Genomic DNA, 19,476 nt, shown 5'->3' on the forward strand with positions numbered 1-19,476 from the left:
TTCACTTATAAACTTTGAATGTGCTCCAGCTTTTAACAAAGTACAAGAAAACAAAAGAAAAAAAGTTCAACAATAGCAAAAACATTGCCAAACAATTTGGAGAAATGTCTCACTGCTCTCATGTGAGCAATGAGATTAAAATTCTTTACTCTCAGTTTTTGAAGCCACAGATATTAAAATCTCAGCAAATATTTCAATACTTTCAGAAGAAGAGAACTCATATTTATTCTACCTGTCAGATATTGGGCATAATGCTGCCATTATTTAACTGTTTATAAAAACTGAGGTCCATTAATTTAGTTACCTGCTGGTATGAAGTCCAGGCTTTTGACTGATGAGACACTGTAATTCTAAGAGTCCCTGTCAATTCATGCATGATGATGTTGCACAGACAGTATTCATTTTTAAAAATTAAAAAATAATGTACTTTTGCTGTGTGCTGCTACTCAAAGATAGCACTCTAAAAGTGAGAGTCATGTTAAAACCCAAGAGAAATACATCCACAAAAGAGTTGTGATTTAATATGAAGATATAAACTGTAAATACAAAACAAGAAATTGGAAACCGGAAATCTTCCCTTCTAGAAAAGCATCACTACTTCCTAAGGTACTCTAAATTTCAGAAGCAGGGTGCCAAGTAGGGTGACATTGCTCATCTGCTAAACCATGTTCTGCAGAGATTGCTGGGATAGAGTGTGCTCACTTTAGTTTGCAGGATTCTTTGTGGTATTTATATTAGTGCAAAATTTGTTGATGTAATGTCATGATGGTGGTCTCCTGCCCAAATCCAACATGTAATTAATGTGATTAAAACCACAACTTCTCAAAGAAGATTTGGCATGCATTTCTAGAATAATATGCAGACTTCTTGTGTTTGTAGTACATATCTGAATGCAAATGCATGTGTTTGATTTCCCCTGAGTGCTGTGTGAACAGTTATTATTACTGACCTGGAAATTATTCTACTTTCCCTATATGACTATTGTTTTTGTCTGGGTTAATGCATCCCTGAAACCAGATGTGCAACACTGGATGTATTTCCATTCCTTAACATGGTCATGGGTATTTATTATCCTGATGTTTGAGGCAGTAACAGTTGGTCTGTGCTGCCCACTCCATGATCTTGGTCTCGTACAATGACCAACAGGCCTCAGAGGACAAAATGCAGGGTGCTGTAAGGAATCTATGTCAATGAGGCATTGCCTGGGGTATTACTGCTATGAACCACTTGAAACAAAAGGAAAGAAAATTTAGATTTTAGTTCTCTAAAGCATGCCTCTATTAGATTTTACACAGGTATCTACCATGTGGCAGAACCAGCATCATCTCCTGCTGTTAGCAATGAAAAGGTTGCTCTGGCCAGTTCTAATTCCAGCCAGGAGAGTGCAGCAGGATATACCTGTGTTGAACATGTCCTCACAGGGCAGACCCAGAAAATGGCCAAAAAATTTTTTAAAATATCACCCACTCCCTACAATAATAGCCTGACATGTAAAACAAAATAAATGCCAGTTAACAACAAATTGATTTCTTTCAGTCAATTGATTTCTTTCAGTCACAGAAAAGGGCAATAGAAAGAAGAGGATAATTGACCAAACAGTGGCTACTGCTCCTTAACTCTAAACCCAGTAATTTACATTGCTGTAAACAAAAGACTAGTAATGGAGAAAGTGTTTGTTTGTGAATACTGAAGATTTTTAAAGAATAAATTAGACTAGGGGAATATAACATCATGCAAGAACTACATTTGCAATAATTCTCCATGGGGACACAAAAAGGGTTTTATGGAACCAGATTCTTAAATCTGCAATGTCCCAGTGTACACCCAAGCCTTTGTGTTCCTTTCAGTTTTTTTATGAGGTCAAAAACTACTACTCTGAGTGTGCAATAAAATGCATCTGCAGATCTTTGCTCAATTTTAAACAGAAAGTTAAGAGTTATGGCTGGAGTTTTCATGCCAACCAGCTCAGTTACCTGTAGACAGCCTTTCCCTCCTCTGCATGAAGAGCTCACACCAGACCCATCTTACATCTGCTCAAGGGCACTAGCAAGAGAGCAGAGTGTGTGTATTGCTGTGTTGGCAGCTCCATGTGACAATAGGCACTGCTTTTTGGAGTTTTGTTTCCAGCTGAACTGCATGCTCTGAATAAGGGGGAAACCTCCATCCCTTTATCATAAAAAGATAAAGATACAGAGATACAGGTTAGATACAGGTTACAAAGATACGTGTGAGAAACTGACACTGCTTTCCTACTGTAGCCTTGAAGATGTTTCTTCAGACAATCATAGCAGAATACAGGAAAAATAAGGTAGAGAAGCATTCCCAAATGCAACAGGGAAAAGTGTAAAAATAGAGAAAACAGAAATTTTCCCATTCATTTCAAGATGCAGATATTCCTCCTTTTCTGCTTCATCTCCCACACACTGGCATCATCCACTCACTGGCAGTAACAGTTCACGCCTGCATAGCTTTCAAAATGGGTTCTTCTCCATTCAGTTCCTACTGTTTTCTTCAACAAAGAAAGATCTTCTCCCTTTCTGCCACAAATAATATTCAAAAAGGAGCTCTTCAAAGATTCTCTCTCTGTGGATAGTGGTAACCAAAGAAGTGCACAAATGCCACCCACAATAGTAACAGTGCTCCATGCACCCCTTCCCCCTTTGGAACCACCCTGTGGCTGTTCTCCAAATTACAGTACCCCAGTTTCATGCTCAGCTACTGCTCTTCTTCATTCTTGTTTGTGCAAGGTGAAACAGAGAAAAAGAAGCACAGAGACTGGAGAGTTTCATCAAACTCCACAGAAGTGAGAAAAACCTATGTGCACCACTGCCCCTCACCTCCCCTGGAAAGGATGGAGATGAAACAGCTGAAGGATAAGGATGGGCATAGCAGAAGCTCTAGCTATACTGCCCTTTGTAGTCAGAGGGTGAGGGTGTTTTGTGCTAAAGCAGAGGGAGGCAGAGTGCTGGGAAAGCTAAGTAGATGGTTTCACTCAAAGGAATTTTTTCTGGATATGCTGAGGAAGGCAAAGGGGCTCACAATCTACAGGCCATTGCAAAAAGTGGAAGCTCTGCACACAGCTCTTTCTGAAGACAGAGAAGCCCTCATTTTTGTAGGTATCATTACCAAGCCTTGCATAACTTTGCGCAGGATAGCTTTAGGCAAGTTGCTGGCTTGCAGCACACTCCCTCGGAGCTGCTCGCAGCCTGAGGAGCCTGCGTGTACCTCTCGCTTGCACATGGCCTCTGCTCAGGAATCCAACGTAAGGTTTATATCATCCCACACAGAGGTGCAGATGTTGGCTTCCCAGAGCAGCAATAACATGTCTCCTCTCCAGTAAGTTATGTTGTTTTCCTAGCGTCTCCTCTGAAGTCACTCTGGCTGCTCCTGGTTCTTCCACATCTCTATACTCCATACACTCACACATTCTGTTCTCTTTGAGAATTTTTGGCTGGAGACTGTTGGAATGTCATAAGGCATATCTGTCCATATTTTGAACTTGACTAAACTGGCCAAGCTCACTCAGAGCCAGTGCTTTATATCTAGGCAGGATCTGTTTCATGCTCTCTTACCAGCAAAGATAACACTAGTACAGTTGTTACATTGGTCATGTAGAAATATTGCCTGCAAACAAATCATTAATTGTGGAGACGGGGGCGTAGAAATTAGTAAAAACTTGTTTTTTCTTTCATAGTGTAATATTTTGACCTGTTTTAGTAAGTTAGCAGTTACAAAGCACTGTAAGCAGCCAACATAGGCCTACTTACTCACACATGTAACTAATGATCCTTGTTGAGACATGATTCCAGTATTATAAGCCCTGTTCTACTAAATTCATTGAAATTGTTCCCAACTTACATTACCATAAATGAGAACAGAATTAGGTTTAACATGAATATGCAGCCCTATGCATATGCAATTTTACTATGTATTGATATATATGTGTGCATAAATCACCTATGCATGAAGTGCATATACATATTGTCATTCTCATAAATCAGCAGATTCAAATAAGATATTTTCCTAGAAAACAGCTTGTATAATGATTATAGTTAAAAATAATAATTTTGGAATTAAAATGAGAACTCAGGTTGGAGTCTTTTCATCTGCTCAATTTTACTGTGATGCAAGTTGCTCAGTACATACCTTAACAGTAATATATTACTTGCAACTATGGGATCCTCTTTTTTAAAAAAATCAGGAAGCCATTGCAGTTTATTGTTGTCACTGAACAAATGTTAGGACTAGCTGTTTCTGAATTTGAAGGGATACAAAGAGAAGGTGAGAACAATCCAGGATAATTCAGTTCATCCTTCACAGTCACTTCACTGGCTTTAGCCTTCAGCCAGACTGGGCTTCTGGTCTTGAGAAACACTGGTCTGGGGTAGGATATGTACAGACAGGGAGTAAATAGGAAATGTGTCACACATCTTAAGAACTTACAGTCTGACTCAAAGACTGAAAAAGGGCAAAGAAGAAGCTTCAAAAGTACATAGCTCTCTCTCTCATATCATTGTATGACAGGGAAGGCTTGAGCTTTCTCTAGTACGCGGTATGTCCATCTAGGACCTTTTTTCAAGCAGCCATCAACATGCTTTTCCAAAAAGTGGTAACTAATTCCACAGTCCTGACAGTTTCTCAGACTTGAAAATACTGGCAGAGCAGTCGTCAATGACTGCCTCTACCTAAATTTGCAAGCTTCTAAAGAGTGGCAGATGCAGGAGTTAACAATAGCAGCAATATTATAAAAATAACAGATTTTGGAAATCCCTACATTGAATGAGCAGAAACTACAAAACAAGAAGAATAATGACCAAAGATTTAAAAGACTGAAGTAAAGAATCAGCTCACACTTAAAACACATTTGGATTGGTGTTAAGTTATTGAAAAGTAAAAAAAATTCAAAAAATCATAGAATGATGCTGATGTATGGTACTCCTCACTGTCCAAATTACAGAGTTTTGCTAGAGACTTTGGCAAGCACAAGTTTGACAAATCCTTTCAGTGCTGCACTCAGCAGTCAAAGCAACTTCTCTGCTTATTAAACACAAGCATCTGCAGGGAATAATGGATAGTAATTCACAGTCAGTTCCACCAGTTTAGGGTAGGAGCTACAGAGACACAATATAAAAGGCTACAAATGCTTCCACAAGCTTTAAACAAGTGCAGAATTAGATGAAGTGCTCACCAGAGAGGGACTGTCACTTCATGGTGTTACCTTTCCTTTGCCTCTTTACAGACCACACATAAAAGCTGGAGGGTGTTCACAGGGAACGGAGCTGACAGGGCTACAGTTTAACAGGGTGATGTTTCAACAGCACATTTCCAAGTTAGCAACCTCGCATCATCCAAGCACTGCCAAAAGGCAAGGGGAGCCAGGGGGTGAGGGGTGAAGGCAAGGGGAAATTAAAAGCCAGTCTGCCTTCAGAAACATGCTTGCTGAGGTTATGTGGAAATTTCTCTAGCCAGCAATCTGTTCGAGAGTTTTCCAAAAGTTTTCCAAGTCATTCAAAGCTGACTCAATGATGCTATGCATACTTAATTCTACTTCAAACTGTGTCTTGCCCTTCCATCAAATCAGGGGGGCTGCCAGTAAATGCTGCTCTGAACAAAACCTTTGATCCAACCTTCCTCCTCTTATTGCACTGCTGTCTCCTTCCCAGTTCAAACTCTCATTTCAGCTTGGAAATGAATGCTCACTTGCAGGTTGAATGGAATCCTTATGGGCTGTATCTCAAACTCTAAAGGTGTTTTTAGTTTAGCTACTTTTCTTAGATCTATGCTTGCTGATTAATCAGAAATTGCTCATGAACCCTTTTCAAGGAGGACCTGGCACTCTACTTAAAAATCCCTGGATTAAGTCCAAGTAATTTAGCTGTTTTTTAGGCTTCCCTATTCAATTCAGGGCATCAGACAGGTATTTTCAGAACTTGTTTCTCCACTTTGCTGGGTTTTGCAGTGTATAACTTCAGTAAAGATTCACTAGAAACAACAGCCTCTGGTTTTGCCACAGTTCTTTTTAAAGTACTTAGAAAACTGGGGCTATAAAAACAGATCCCTTACACTCCATTCAAAATAGATTTTTGCAAATACTCCAGGACACTCACTGTTCCAGAGGGACATAGATTTGCTACCACAAACTATTCAGAATACCTGTGTTCTGAAACTGGAAGCTCAGAGTGACAACCCCCAAGTGTGCACCCGTGCCTTCTCCTCTGGAGTCACAGAAAGACGACAGGATCCAGTTTTTGAAGTTCTTGTTTTCTAAGGGAGAAGAAAAAAGAGATAAAAATAAAAAAGGAGCAACATACTCAAGTATCAAGGGTGGGCATGCCCAGGCCCAGTTCAAATATCAGGCAAAGATTTGAGCCCCCAACTGCACATACTCACAGATTGAACATCTCTGGAATTGAGCCTCAGCCAGGGGAAGCTGCTTCAGCTCTCCAGACTGACTCTGAAAACTCCAAAAATAATGGTACTACTATTCTGAAGTGAAGTTCCTTCCTTCAACATCTGTGGTGAATATGTGATACGGGCTGCTATAAGCATCACACGTATTTAAAACTAACAGGAGATGTCAAGGCTTGGTCCAGCCACATTGTGGTCATTAGGAGGAGGGAGCTACACAAACGCTTCATGAGATACATATGCTGCTCTAGGGGTACTAAGGGTTAGCCTATTCTGAGAAATCTCCCATCCTGTCCAGATTTTTGAGAAATAACCCTTCCAAAAAAAAAACCCCACCAAACCCTTCCAAAGTATAAAGAGGGCACAAAATATCTTTCAGTGTAGATCTCAATGATGAGATGTTTACCTTCTGTTTAGTTGACAGCTTTTAAATGAACCTCAACCCTTGTCTACTGCACAAAGAAAAAAAAATCAATAAAATATCTGACAACGTTTATTACATTACTTCTAATGGCTCATTAATATAATGACACTTCCTTATTATGGAATAAGTTAGTACCATTGTCAAACCAGTGCTCTCTACAGACAGAAGAATTTCTTTTTTTAAAACAAAAATTAAGAATAGCAGTATTTTCAAGCAAAAAAAGCCTACTTTTCTGAATCAACCAGATGCATTATTATTGGTTTTTATTAACACATACAAAATTATTCGGGTATACAAATGTGTTTCTTTTTTTTGACACAGTGAAAACTAAGTAAATGGGCATTACATTTGTTTACATCACATTTTGTTTCAAAAAAAACAGTTAATGATTAAACAAAGAGGTTTATATATATATGTATATATATGTATAAAAAAAAAAGAGCTTGAAATAGCTGGATAACAAATAATTGATTTATACTATCAAAAGGCTGGGAGCAATTGTGTCTCCTGTGATTGTGCCCTTAGCTTTCAAACTATGACCCCCACTGATAGGAGTTTCTACTAAAAATCCAAAGAAAACAACAATGAAAAAAACCTCAACAAAACAAACACCACTCTACTCCCCACAAAAAACCAAAACACAGATTCCCCCCAGAACACAAAACCTCAAAGCAATGGCACAACTTTCCGCAGGCTAATATTTTTTCCTGACGGCTTCAAGCACAAATGCATTATTTTAAATATCACATAAACCTACAGTAAATTAAAAAAATATAAGATTACTTTACACAATGCATGGAAACCATTTCTAGTGAGCACAAACATTTACAACTGTGTCATTTTTTTCCTTGCATAACCCATACTCACACACAAACCAGTTTTCAAAAGAATTGGTGAAATAATCAATCCACGTTTGTTTCTTTTATACAATATGAAATGGTTACAATACCATAGTATTTTTTAGAATAAGTTAAACATCAAGACATATGGCAATAGCATTGTACTATTCTTTCTACATACATAGGAAATCCTGAATTTCAGTCTATTTTTATTCAGTCACAAAAATGAAAAAAAGACTAAGATCCAGTTATACTGGAAAACTAGACTAGTTCTAGAAACCACAAATACTGTAAGCACTTTGGTATAATATGTACAGATTGTGCTGTCAATGTCATGCTTGCATACTAGAATTGATCAACAGATTTCCACTGGTGGAATAAAGTAAAAAAGGTACTGTAACACTTGCTTTCTTATTTCTTTTCCTTTTTGCAAATGATTGAAAAAGGACACACCACAAGTACACACACAGCATTTGTATGATGTGACTACAAATTAAATATTAAAGTGTTTTTAAATACAATGCAAGGCCATTCTTCTTAAGTGCATATAACGTAATGCAGAATACTGTTACAGGGGCAACCTCAAAGATATGAAACATTTTAAGATATTGAACAAAGTTCTTATAAAAAAAAGAGGTGTGAATGAGAATAAGCATTCTTCTATAGTTACAAAGATCAACACATGTTATCCCCCACTGGTAAGAGAAAACAACTGCTGCATCATAGAAGGTGTATCTGCTGCATCCATTTTATCACTTTCTCTCAGAGGCTTAGAATTGCACCCTCCAACTCCTAAGCAGTTTGGACATTTGGTTTGGGATTTTTTCCCTTTTTTTCCCCTCCTATTTTTAACAAAAAATTTTCTCTTTCTGAAAGTAGAACTCAGTAAGTGCATTTTAAATTAAAGGGCTTACTTCCCCCCTTATTTTATGGATGCATTTGCTATAGTTTAGAAATTTTAGCTTAACCTATTCATTCTTCCTACCACTACAATTTATCAGAATGTCTCAGATTTATTCAGGCTATTCTGCCAACAAGTTAAGTAGCACCCTTTCCTGCAAAGCAAATGGTATTAAATTCTAAGAAATCCAAAATATTATAATCTTTACTGAAGTGAATTGCAAACTTAAAGAGTAAGGACTGCAGGATTTTCAGATTTGGACTTTATGCAGTTTTCCCAAATTTGTATTTTCTCCTTTGGATTTTGGGATATAGTTAAGTACATATATTCTCTTCTACTAACACAGCAAGTCACTTTCAGACTAACATCTCAGGAATGAAATGGCAGCCTCAAAATTCTCAACCCAACCAGAGGAAACTCACCCCAATCATTACTCATTTCTTACACAACACAACAACCCATTTAACATGTAAACACAAGCAATGATGGTTCTCATTTGACGCTCCCATTGTGGCAAGTAATACTTCACAGGTATCAGAAACACTTTAATTAATATCTCCCTATTTCCCCCATTTCTAAGATGCCTTCTTTTCCTTACAGAAGTTTTAGCTGTTCAACATCAAACAATTGCACAAAAACTACAGCACCAAGCTTTGCTAACTGAAACTGCTGGAGAGCACACACAGGAGAAAAGAATTTGTGGTTGTTGAGTGAACTAGAAGTCAAATGAGCTTAAATAAAACTAATGTTAACACATTCCTCAATTGAAATGATTAATTCTTAGCAGAAATAAATTAAGATCAGTCTGATCTTAATGTAAGCTAGTTGGTGACCCAGCCAGACTTTTGTGCAGATTGGGGTTTTGACTGTGCCTGTTCCGACTGCGAACAGATGAAAACATTGTGTTGCAACCTGGGACTTTGCATTTGTGGAGCTGGCGGAGATGCACAGTTTTGTAATGAGCCCTGAAAGTTCCTTTATTACTGTATGTTTTCTGACATATATGACAAGTTATTGGCAAACTGGAAGGTAAGTTGATAAAGTTTTGATTAGCTTTCTCAATTAGAGTACAGTCTTGGTAGAGTTCATCATTGGGCATTAGGCTGGGTCCTTCACAGCTTTCATCACTATCATCCAAGGGCATGGTGCATATTTCACTTCCTCCATCAGAATCCCAAGAAGAATGAGCACTGCTTTCAGATTTAATGCTGGAAGTAGTGCTTAGGTCCAGAACAGCTCCATCATTTAATGGATCATATCCATAACTCTCAGAACAGGGTTCTGCAATTTTGCTCACTGGAAAAATGTAGCTGCCTGTTCTGTTCATTCCTTTGAAGATTACAGAAGTACGTCCAACGTGTTGTTTTAAAGAGACATCTTGGCAAAACTCCTTAGCCATATCTTTCAAGAGGTATGTTGCATTGAAATGGTTGTTGAATTCCAGTGTATCTTTAGTCAGAAGTTTATGATGAAGATTTAGGTTTGAACTATGTCTAGAAGAACAAAGACAAGCTTAGCAAGAAAGTGTTTCACCTCACTTAACAGCGGTTTCATAATGATCATAAACAAAGAAAGGGAAAATCAATATTTAGTAGCATGCATGAATTGTATACTTCAGATTTGACCAACTACCACACTGGGAGTGCACATGGACAATTTACACGTGAGTGGGTTTCTGAACTTGCTTGCACTGGCATGTATCAAATTCTTTGCAATAACTCTACAGCAATCACCTGCATTGGGGGTACTGTCTGCTCTGCTAGATCTAGTGCTAAGTCTAAAAGAGGTGGGGGACAGACTAAAAACCTGTAAACTGAACTGAGATCAGAGAACGGACTGAGGTGCGTAAGAAACAAGATTCTTTCCCAATGGACAAAGCAGGAAAGGATTGACATCTGAATCTATAAAAAATGTTGATGATTTAATGTACTGCAACCATGTCCAGGATGCAGCTGTACACATCAGTACAGAGCCTTTTCTTGACAGTAGTTTCCTCGAAAAAGGGAAATTGAATTATATGCAACTTGCAGTTTTCAAATGGGCATCTCTGGCTTCAGTTTAAAACCACCAAAACATACAGAATCACTGCTCCTCATTGAATATTATCAATCAGCTCACTGGGAACTTACAGGCTCTGTCTAGAAGTCTGAGTTTATTGTAATACAAACAAAACATTTGTCTTTCTCCTTGCCATCATGGTTTAAACAGAACCATGAATTGTTCAAAAAGGCACACAAATATTTAGCACTTGTAGTCACACTACTCTTTGTTAAAGTCTAGAAACATCTGTAAAGCTGCTACAAATAACTATTGTTTTGTACAAAGCTTGTAAAATGTCTTCTGATCTCACTTGCCTTTTTTTTTTTAACCCATCTTCCAAAAGCACCTATGTGAAAACTTATCTCAACATATTGGTGTGGGAAGGAATTTGTGGCATGTGAATGCAAATCTTACTGCTGGCCTTCTTTCCTGTGGCCCATATCACAATTACAGTGGAGAGGAATTCACATCTGGAAAGATGCAGGCAGCAGGGTATGAAGCCCTGCCAGCAGCAGATGAATCTGTGCATCTCAGATGCAGCGGCCAGTCCTCAGAGACCAGCTCATCCTCTCTGGATTGCATCAGCTGGCTCCAGCACTCCTAGCAGATTACAGACAATCTAAACCTCGTGTCACTCTGAACTACTATCCAGGCATGCTTCCTGCAGCCAAAAGCTGCTCTAACACCCCTACACACTTGGTAAACTTGCAACACTTTGTTGCACTTGAATAGGTGTGTTACTTATCACTGACCACTTCAGATACATTACTGATGGTCAGCAACAAAGCTTTGGCTCTCGTTGCTCAGTTTATGTGCATAATAGGCTGAAATAAAATGAATTACAGAAATACAGTACTGAAATGAACATTAAACTGAATCAAGCTCATGCTTGAGTTTAGAAATTAGTATTTGATCTCACAGAAAAGCACTACTGATATGGGTAAACACCAGATAGTGTTAGTTTGACTACCACTACATAAGGTTAATTTTGGGCTGACAAAGACTAATCTTGCTTTTCTTATGGGCTTTTTCTCACCAGTCTGTTCCAAATCCTTGAGTAAAGAAAGGACAAGGGCAAGTAAAGATTTCCTAAATTGACCCCATTGCTTTTTCTTTAAAAACCCTATATACATTAGAATGTACATGAAAGTACATATTAAACATGTAAGTCCACACATGCATCTACTGGTAAATTGCTGAATTCATACCCCTATGGCTTTCCCTTTATGTACTAAAGTATTCTTTCAACTACTGCAGTTTTTATCAGTTATGAAATTTTCATGGCTTTATTTAATACCTTGTAGTCCTGTGGAAAGGAAATGTTTCTTTCAATGGATTTTAATTTCAAGAATATTCTGATAAGTTATCATACCTGCTATACGAGGATACACAGAAAATATTTGTAGGCTCCATTCCTCAAACACTCATTTTAATTTCAAATTAGGCTCCATTGTGATGGTAAAATAAATACAATTTTGTTTATAATTTTCTTACCTGTCTCGACTTCTACGAGAAGGGAAAGCAGCATTACAGCCCTCAACTGTGCAAATATGCATTTCTTTGAGATGTACATTTTTGAAATGCATTTTTACACTGTAAGGGTTTTTAAAAGTCTTCTTACAGATGTCACAATGAAAGCGGCTTTCTTCCTTCTGAGTCCCTAGTGCATGTTGACTGACATGATCCATATCTTTAGAGTCTTCAAAACAAGGAATGGCAGCACCCCTGTTTGACAAAGTGCTGAAAAAGCCCCCGGTCAGCAAGTGGTGTTGCAATTCAGGGCAGTCATTTTTAGGAATCCTGTGCTTTGACTGCTCTTTAATATACATGGGGGGTTCAGTCATTGGTTTTATAACATCACTGTGGTGGTGTTTTGGATCTTCATATATAATCTCATGGGAAACTATTTTTAATGGTTGGTTTTCTTCTGGTTTAACCTCTTTCTCACAGTGTTGCAATTCATTCTCAGAGATATCCTCGATGTATTTGTTATTTGGTGCAAAGACAGATTCAAAATACTTTGGGCCCTCTACCCCAGAGAGAGATTTCCATGAATTACCTGAATGGGGGTGCTTTTCCACCCTGTCGGTCACCCGCTTCTCTATCTTATGCTCACAGGTCTCAAGCTCTCCATCGCTTACCCCCTGCAGGCGTGAATCATCTTCAGAACTGGCAACATCGCTACTTTCATTGGGTGTCTCAACAGCTTCTTTCTCTATCTTAATGGGCATACTGGACTTACGAGACTTCTTCTTGGGGAGCATGTCAAATGGCAATTCATTGGAAACAAGCTGCTCTGGTATTGAGGAAGAAACAAGAGGCAGAGAAGGAAGAGTACCTGGAGTATTGGCAAGCTCAGCTGGTGTGACTGGACTACGGTAAAAAGGAAGAACAGGCTGTACTGTCTTCAGGTTTGGAAAGAGGACACCGTTATGTCCAATACTGGAAAATCCAGCCTGGCCTTTTGAATCTGTACAAGAGCTGGCGTAGCTGGAAATAGTTCTGCTATCCGGAGTTAAAATTGTAAATTCTGTCCTTTTACTATCTCCAGGTCCAGCAATGGTCAAACCATTTCTTAGATCTTTATCCCTGTTATTTCTGTTCATTGGCATATGGAGTCTGGGGTTAGGATTTGCACTATGACGATTTCGACTACGCAATGAGCTAAACACCATATTGCAGCCCTCAATGGTGCATTTGTGCTTTATCTTCAGATGAACAGCATTGTAATGTATTTTCAAAGTACCTTTATCATAAAATGTTTTTTCACATGCAGTGCAGAAGACACGCCCTTTCCTTGGCCCAGCATTTTTTTCAACAGATTTCATTTTGTTTTCTGGTGATAGTGCTGTCATTTCAAGCTTGGCTGCTGTATTATGTGAACTGGAATCACTTAAAAGGGCATCATCTTCTGTTTTAGCGATATCTGGACCATTTATGCTCCTCTCATTTTCAACTTGAAATGGTGCAGAACTAGAAGTTAAGAAACTGCTTTCAGAAAATGGTATCTGAAGATCTTGTTTGGTTTCGTTGCTATGGTCTTGACCTTGCTCAATCAAATGTCTTTCTGGTGGTGAACCTATCAAAGGTGGAGGCACTGGACTGAAAAACTGAAACGGCAGCATGAAAGCCATGTTATTTACAATATTCTCAAAGGGATGAATGTTGGTGGGACTCATTTTGTCCAAGGAAGCAGAAAAATTAGGACTGTGTGGGTTGCAGCTCTCAATGAATGCCCTAATATCCAAATTGGCAGTTGGTGGTGGTATTATGATCGACTGCCCTTCTTTCTCTTGAATTGCCATTAACTCTACAATGGACTTAGTTTCTCCAAAGCGAAGGAACTGCTGCAAAGTAGCCAGTTCTTCTTCAGTGGTCATTATGCTCCAGTGATCCAACACCTTTCCTGAAGCATCCTAAAGCCAAAAATATTTAAATGAGTTAGACATTAGTTAAGGCAAACAAAAAACACTTCCCCTCAAATCTCTCATGTTTTTCAGGGACTAAAATTTATTCTTTAGCAAAAAAATTAAAAACATTCAATTTAATGAGATTAATGTGAATTCTGTGATAATTTCTTCCAAATTTTATCACACTGGTGATATTATTTCTTCCTGAACTGACAGTAATACTTTCCAATAAACTATTTTTTTGCACAAAAATTAAGACACGTTATTTGAACAACAGATAGTATCCTGTAAGTATAGACAGAAGAGATGGAGCAATCAGACCAAGATTTAGCTCCTCATTTAAGTCAAGTATTCTTTCATTGCAAGTTTAATAATCTTCCAAGCAACTAAGATCAGAGAACAAATGAACCTATATTGATCTATTGCCAGTTTTCACAGAGCACAGCTGTAATTACACTAGTGTTGGAGTTCTTTCAAACTCTAGCTATGCCTAACTTTTCCCAATAACTACAATAAATATTTTATCACAGAACATGTATTTGATGGCCTACTGAGATTTTTCACAGTGCATGTAAGAGTTTCTAAGATGATGAAGAACGTAACATTATAAATTTTTCATGTGATAGAGGTTCAAGGTAATTGATTCCATATTTTTAATCCTAACACTAAAAAGCAAGATTATCAAGACCATTAAATATTGATTCATGTCATAATGTAAGATCATAATGTTACTTTACATAAAAGGTAACTTCCACAGCAGCAAGGACTAACATCAGTGTAAGCACATAGGGCCAAATACACTCTGGCTGCAGCTCCAGTAAAGTCGATAGCACTACCAGAGATGAATATTGTCCCTGGTGTTTTAAATAATGGTAAGTTTATTTCTTGATGTATTATTCTGCTGTATAAAAGCAAACTCACTGTTTAAATAATACTGGAACAAGTTCAAAAGCCTTTACTTTGATACTTTACCAGTAACTTTTGATTTTTATTTTTGCTTACCTTTGTTGTTAGATTTGGGCAAGTAGAAAGATTTCAATTAAGTTCAACTAAACAATAAACCAATCAGTAGAAATCCACCCTTTCTTTCCTGGCATTAAGCTCGTACAGGTTTATTACTGCCTTTCAGATGTGCCACACTGTTAACACATTGTGAACCACTGAGAAGATTAAGATAGAAAACTACTTAACTGTCATATGTCTATTTTAAATGCCCCTCTAAATACCTGTAGCACATATCCACGTATATAATCCTGCAGTGTCCAATCCAGAGCATGGAGAATCTGTATCACCTCTTCCTGCTTCAGAACACTGAAAAGCCGATCGAGCAGAATTTTAAGGCGCACAGGAATGGCTTGGGTTCCGTACAACATGAGGCTACTGATATCAAAGACAACATTGGATTGAACTATTTCTACTTGGCTTGATGGGTAGAGATTTGGAATCCTTAGTTTGCTCAGGGCTGAAAATTAAAATCACAAAATGTAAATAAACTTGAGTCCTGAGAAAGAGAAAATGAAATGCAACTAATATTGGGGTGGGGGTTGAGGAGTGACACAAAAAGCATGTAAATAGTTATGAGGATCCTAAATGGTTTTCTGTAGATTGTAAAAACAGATATTACCATGCGCTACCCATCCATGCCGGCATTGGTCACATTGTCGCTGATTTATTTTCCCAGGTTTGAAACACTGACAACTACAGTTCACGAGAGTGCACCGGATAGCCTGGAGATCAATGGAAAGCATGATAGGTAATATATAAGTTCAGAGTGTGCAGATTATACATCTACAGTACCCCCATAAAATCCCCATGAAGACAGAATTAACATACCAACACAGACCTATCAATGTGCAATGTAAGTAATCCAGGCAAAGCCTGAGTTATACAAGACTACCTCTGCCTGGAAGAGTCAAGTCACCAGCAGAAACACTACAGTAATATGGAAGCAGAATATTTAACAATACACATAGCCACACTTCTGTGGATTTATTTAGGCTGAAGCACCTTCACAACAATTAATGTTATAAATGATGAATTCATCTAAACTATGATCCTCATGTACGATTATTTTCTCAGGAAGGTTTGAAAACAAAGCTGTACAGATGAAAGACCCCCTCTCTTGCAGTTTTGCTGGCACTCCATACTGCAATATAGCAAGTTCTAATGAGCAACACATCAGCTCTGCACAGATGCCATGCCCTACACACCCAGAATTCACATGGAATATTTGTATTCTGTCAAAGACACAGGAGTTTGCTAATGTTCCTCAGTAACAAAGTTCACCAAAAAGTACTCCAACTCTTCAAAGACTAAACAATCACATTTTAAAAAGAAAATAGAGCACACAGAACACCCATTGCACTGTTCAATTTGTACATCACTTTACTCTCATCAAGGTCATCTATAATGCAAATCAAATTAGTATTCAGATGTCCCTAATCAATGGGGTGATACAAACTCGTTTCCTGGAATATAAAATTTCTTCTCTATGTGCCCATCTGCTGGACAAGGCAAACAGACAACTTGGAGGTCCTAGTTAAAGCTCCAGAGGGATTTGCTACAGAGCAAAGCTTTTGCAGGATTCTGCACTGCTTGGATCTGGCACTGAGAATAGTTCCTGCATAAACAGAATATTTATTGAGGGAGGGAAAGCAAAGAAATTGATGTGCAGAAAGTCTTCACTGGAATTAGATCATGCAATTGTAAAATGTCAGCATTTTCCTGCTTTTAAATTAATGTTCCCTCTCCTAAGATGTTATGCAAAATGGGGACTTCCACTCCTGAAAATACCCACAGGAAAGTAAGATAAGATTTGAAGAAAAATGGAAATGTGACATTCCTACACTGGCACTTCAGAAAACATACAAGGAAGCCTGATTGTCCAAAAACTTGCCATGAAATATGGATTCAAGAAACATTTAAACTCAAAAGTACATGGCAGAAAGTTCATTTCACTGAGATTTGCAATGGGCATTTCTTTAGACTTGCAGCCTCTGGCTGACTCAGTGCAGAAGAGGACACTGCATACAAAAGGTTACTATAAACAAGCATGTTCATGACATTTGGATGTCTAGTGCTTCACAGTAATGGATTTGGAGTGAGATTTTAAATCCATGAGTTACCTTACATGCACATCTCCAAACTGCAGAGACTTGATGCTGAGATTTACCTGTATTTGAAGAATTGGAACAAGTGGCAACAGGGCTCTTGAAATCTCTGAATCACTTTGCCTTTAATCTTTTAAAGAAGCCGTTGCAAAATCCTGTGTTCTTGAGAAAAGCTCTGTGCTCCCCATAAAGTCATAAAATACACATCAATACCCCATGCAGTATTGCTTCATTTTAATGGAGGATGTATTCTCACTTAGATGCTAAAATACTTCCATATAACAATAAAAACCCATAAATTTCTTAGGGAAAGGTTGGGGGAAGAAAAGGTGTAGTTGACTGTGAATTCATTTCTACCACAAGATATCAAACAATAATGCAGTTTGAGTCTTCTGCCTCTCTGCATAGATAATATTCTGTGACCTGCCTGGTCTGAAGCCCTTCCACAGGCAACCCTGCTAGGTTCAGTAAGGTGCAGTGCATTCCATAAATGCATCTTGTACATTCCCTTCAGACAAAATTACAAAAGAGTACTTCCTTTTTCTGCAAGAAGTAACAGAAATCTGCACAATGAAAAAAGCTGTCAGGATGATAAGTTAATTGAGATTTCAAAATTTTTTTCATTCCTTTTCCCTTGGATATGTTCCACAAATCACTGACCTTTAAAACTACTTTTTCTATTTAATTTGTGTACTTGGACAAGAAAGATACACCACACAAAATTTTGCATTTCATAGCTTTCTGTAAGAGCATTCTTCTACATGGTACATGTGTTTATTTTGCTTTCCTGTGTATGTGTAGAAGACTGCACATGCCAAAACAGGAACAAGTAAAAGGAGGGCATTTTGTTTTACATACATGAAAGCAGCTGTTACAAAGGGAGTAGAGTTCCCCCTCTATTCTAAATATTGAACTGAACCTCTCTCAAGTCACATTACTGCTTCTGCAAACTAGAAGGAGTTAGCTTGCACCCTGCTAACATATCAAAGGTGCACCCTCGAATCAGGGATCTGTGCTGACTTAAAAATTGACTTGAAAGAATCCCTAAGAAGAAACAACTGATTTTTCAGGTTTTTAGTATTTCCCTTCATTTGTGCTTGTCACAGCCTGTGTCTCCTAAAGCTTTTCTAGCAACAAGTATAATAATATAGATAGTCACAGAATATACAACAAAGCAAAATTAAGTTCTGAAATCAGTGAACAATTTTAAGTTGTCACTGTCCAACTAAAAAAGGTATTTGCAAAATATGCACCTTGATTATCTCCCAAATTAACGCATATCAGACTTTATTGAAAAGAAATTTAGCAATACCTCATGAAAATAATACCCTTGTCTTTTGCCAGTTAATCCTACTGTCCTTAATAGCCTAGTCTAAGGTACTGTAATTATATCAAGTCTTTTAATAAGCTTTATTTTCCCAACAAGTGGAATGTACACACAATTTCATTCTGCAGAACAAAGAAATATCTTTCTGTATTGCATAGATGCAAAGCTTGAAAATTATAATTAAAGGATTGGAAATGGAGAAGGAAATTACAGTGGAAATTTTTAAAAGTACAATCCTTTCATTCACATAATTATTTAATTTCATTTTCTAGAAACAGAAGGCAGATGGTCTAAAAAAACTAAATCTTATGCTATCATCAAGTATCTTGGTATTGCTTTCCAGTCACTTTCTCCACAAATGGATCTTTCCTAATCCATTATCAGACCCACTTTCTTCTTTTAAAAAATAGAGTTGAAAAGACTGATCAAAATGTTCTGTGGTTTTACCAACATGACCGTGGGAATCTGAATGCTGAACTTTAAATAAAAATGATCCCTCATTACAAGACAGACATTAACCATTAAACTGGTCACTGAACAGCATCTGACTACTAATCACTGCATCTTAACATGTGCTGCCTGAAAGTCACGCCTGCTCACATCCTTTTTTTTTTGCCAGATATTGATGTGGCTTCAATTATGCTTCAAAAGTTACGGAATGTTTCTTTGCAACCCACTCACAGCCCTCACAGCTAAGGGAAAGCCCAGGCTAATGGGACATACTCATGCTGATTCTGGGTATATAATCAGGCTTCATTTCACAAAGCAAGTTTGAGGAAGTCTCCTGGGACCTATGTTTACCTGCAACATACAACAGGTTTAAAAAAAAGCAGCAAGACAAGAAAGGCATGATAAGTGTATCCAATCTCATTCAGTGTTAAGAGGGTTCTGGTTTGACAGCACTTTGGCTTGGAAAATAAATTAAGAAGCAAGGAAATATTGAAGACCTTGTCATGTCTGAGTTGGAGATCTGTGCTCATGCTGGAAAGCTGCTCTGGGTCTCTGCATGCAGCAAGG

The 19,476-nt window shown here is 37.9% G+C and overlaps 1 protein-coding gene across 1 annotated transcript; it reads right to left on the bottom strand.

Annotated features, from left to right (window-relative positions):
• Positions 1-6,879: 6,879 nt before the first annotated feature.
• BNC1 (basonuclin 1) lies at positions 6,880-15,770 on the bottom strand. Its single transcript, XM_053954976.1, has 4 exons — positions 15,647-15,770; positions 15,249-15,484; positions 12,107-14,028; positions 6,880-10,065 (listed from the first exon to the last, which is right to left on the bottom strand). The coding sequence occupies exons 1-4, from the start codon at positions 15,768-15,770 to the stop codon at positions 9,384-9,386; spliced, it is 2,964 nt and encodes a 987-aa protein (XP_053810951.1). The 3' UTR covers positions 6,880-9,383.
• Between the last annotated feature and the right edge of the window lie 3,706 nt (positions 15,771-19,476).

The sequence above is a fragment of the Vidua chalybeata genome, chromosome 13 (assembly GCF_026979565.1).
Source record: "Vidua chalybeata isolate OUT-0048 chromosome 13, bVidCha1 merged haplotype, whole genome shotgun sequence".
Classification (NCBI taxonomy): Eukaryota; Metazoa; Chordata; class Aves; order Passeriformes; family Viduidae; genus Vidua; species Vidua chalybeata.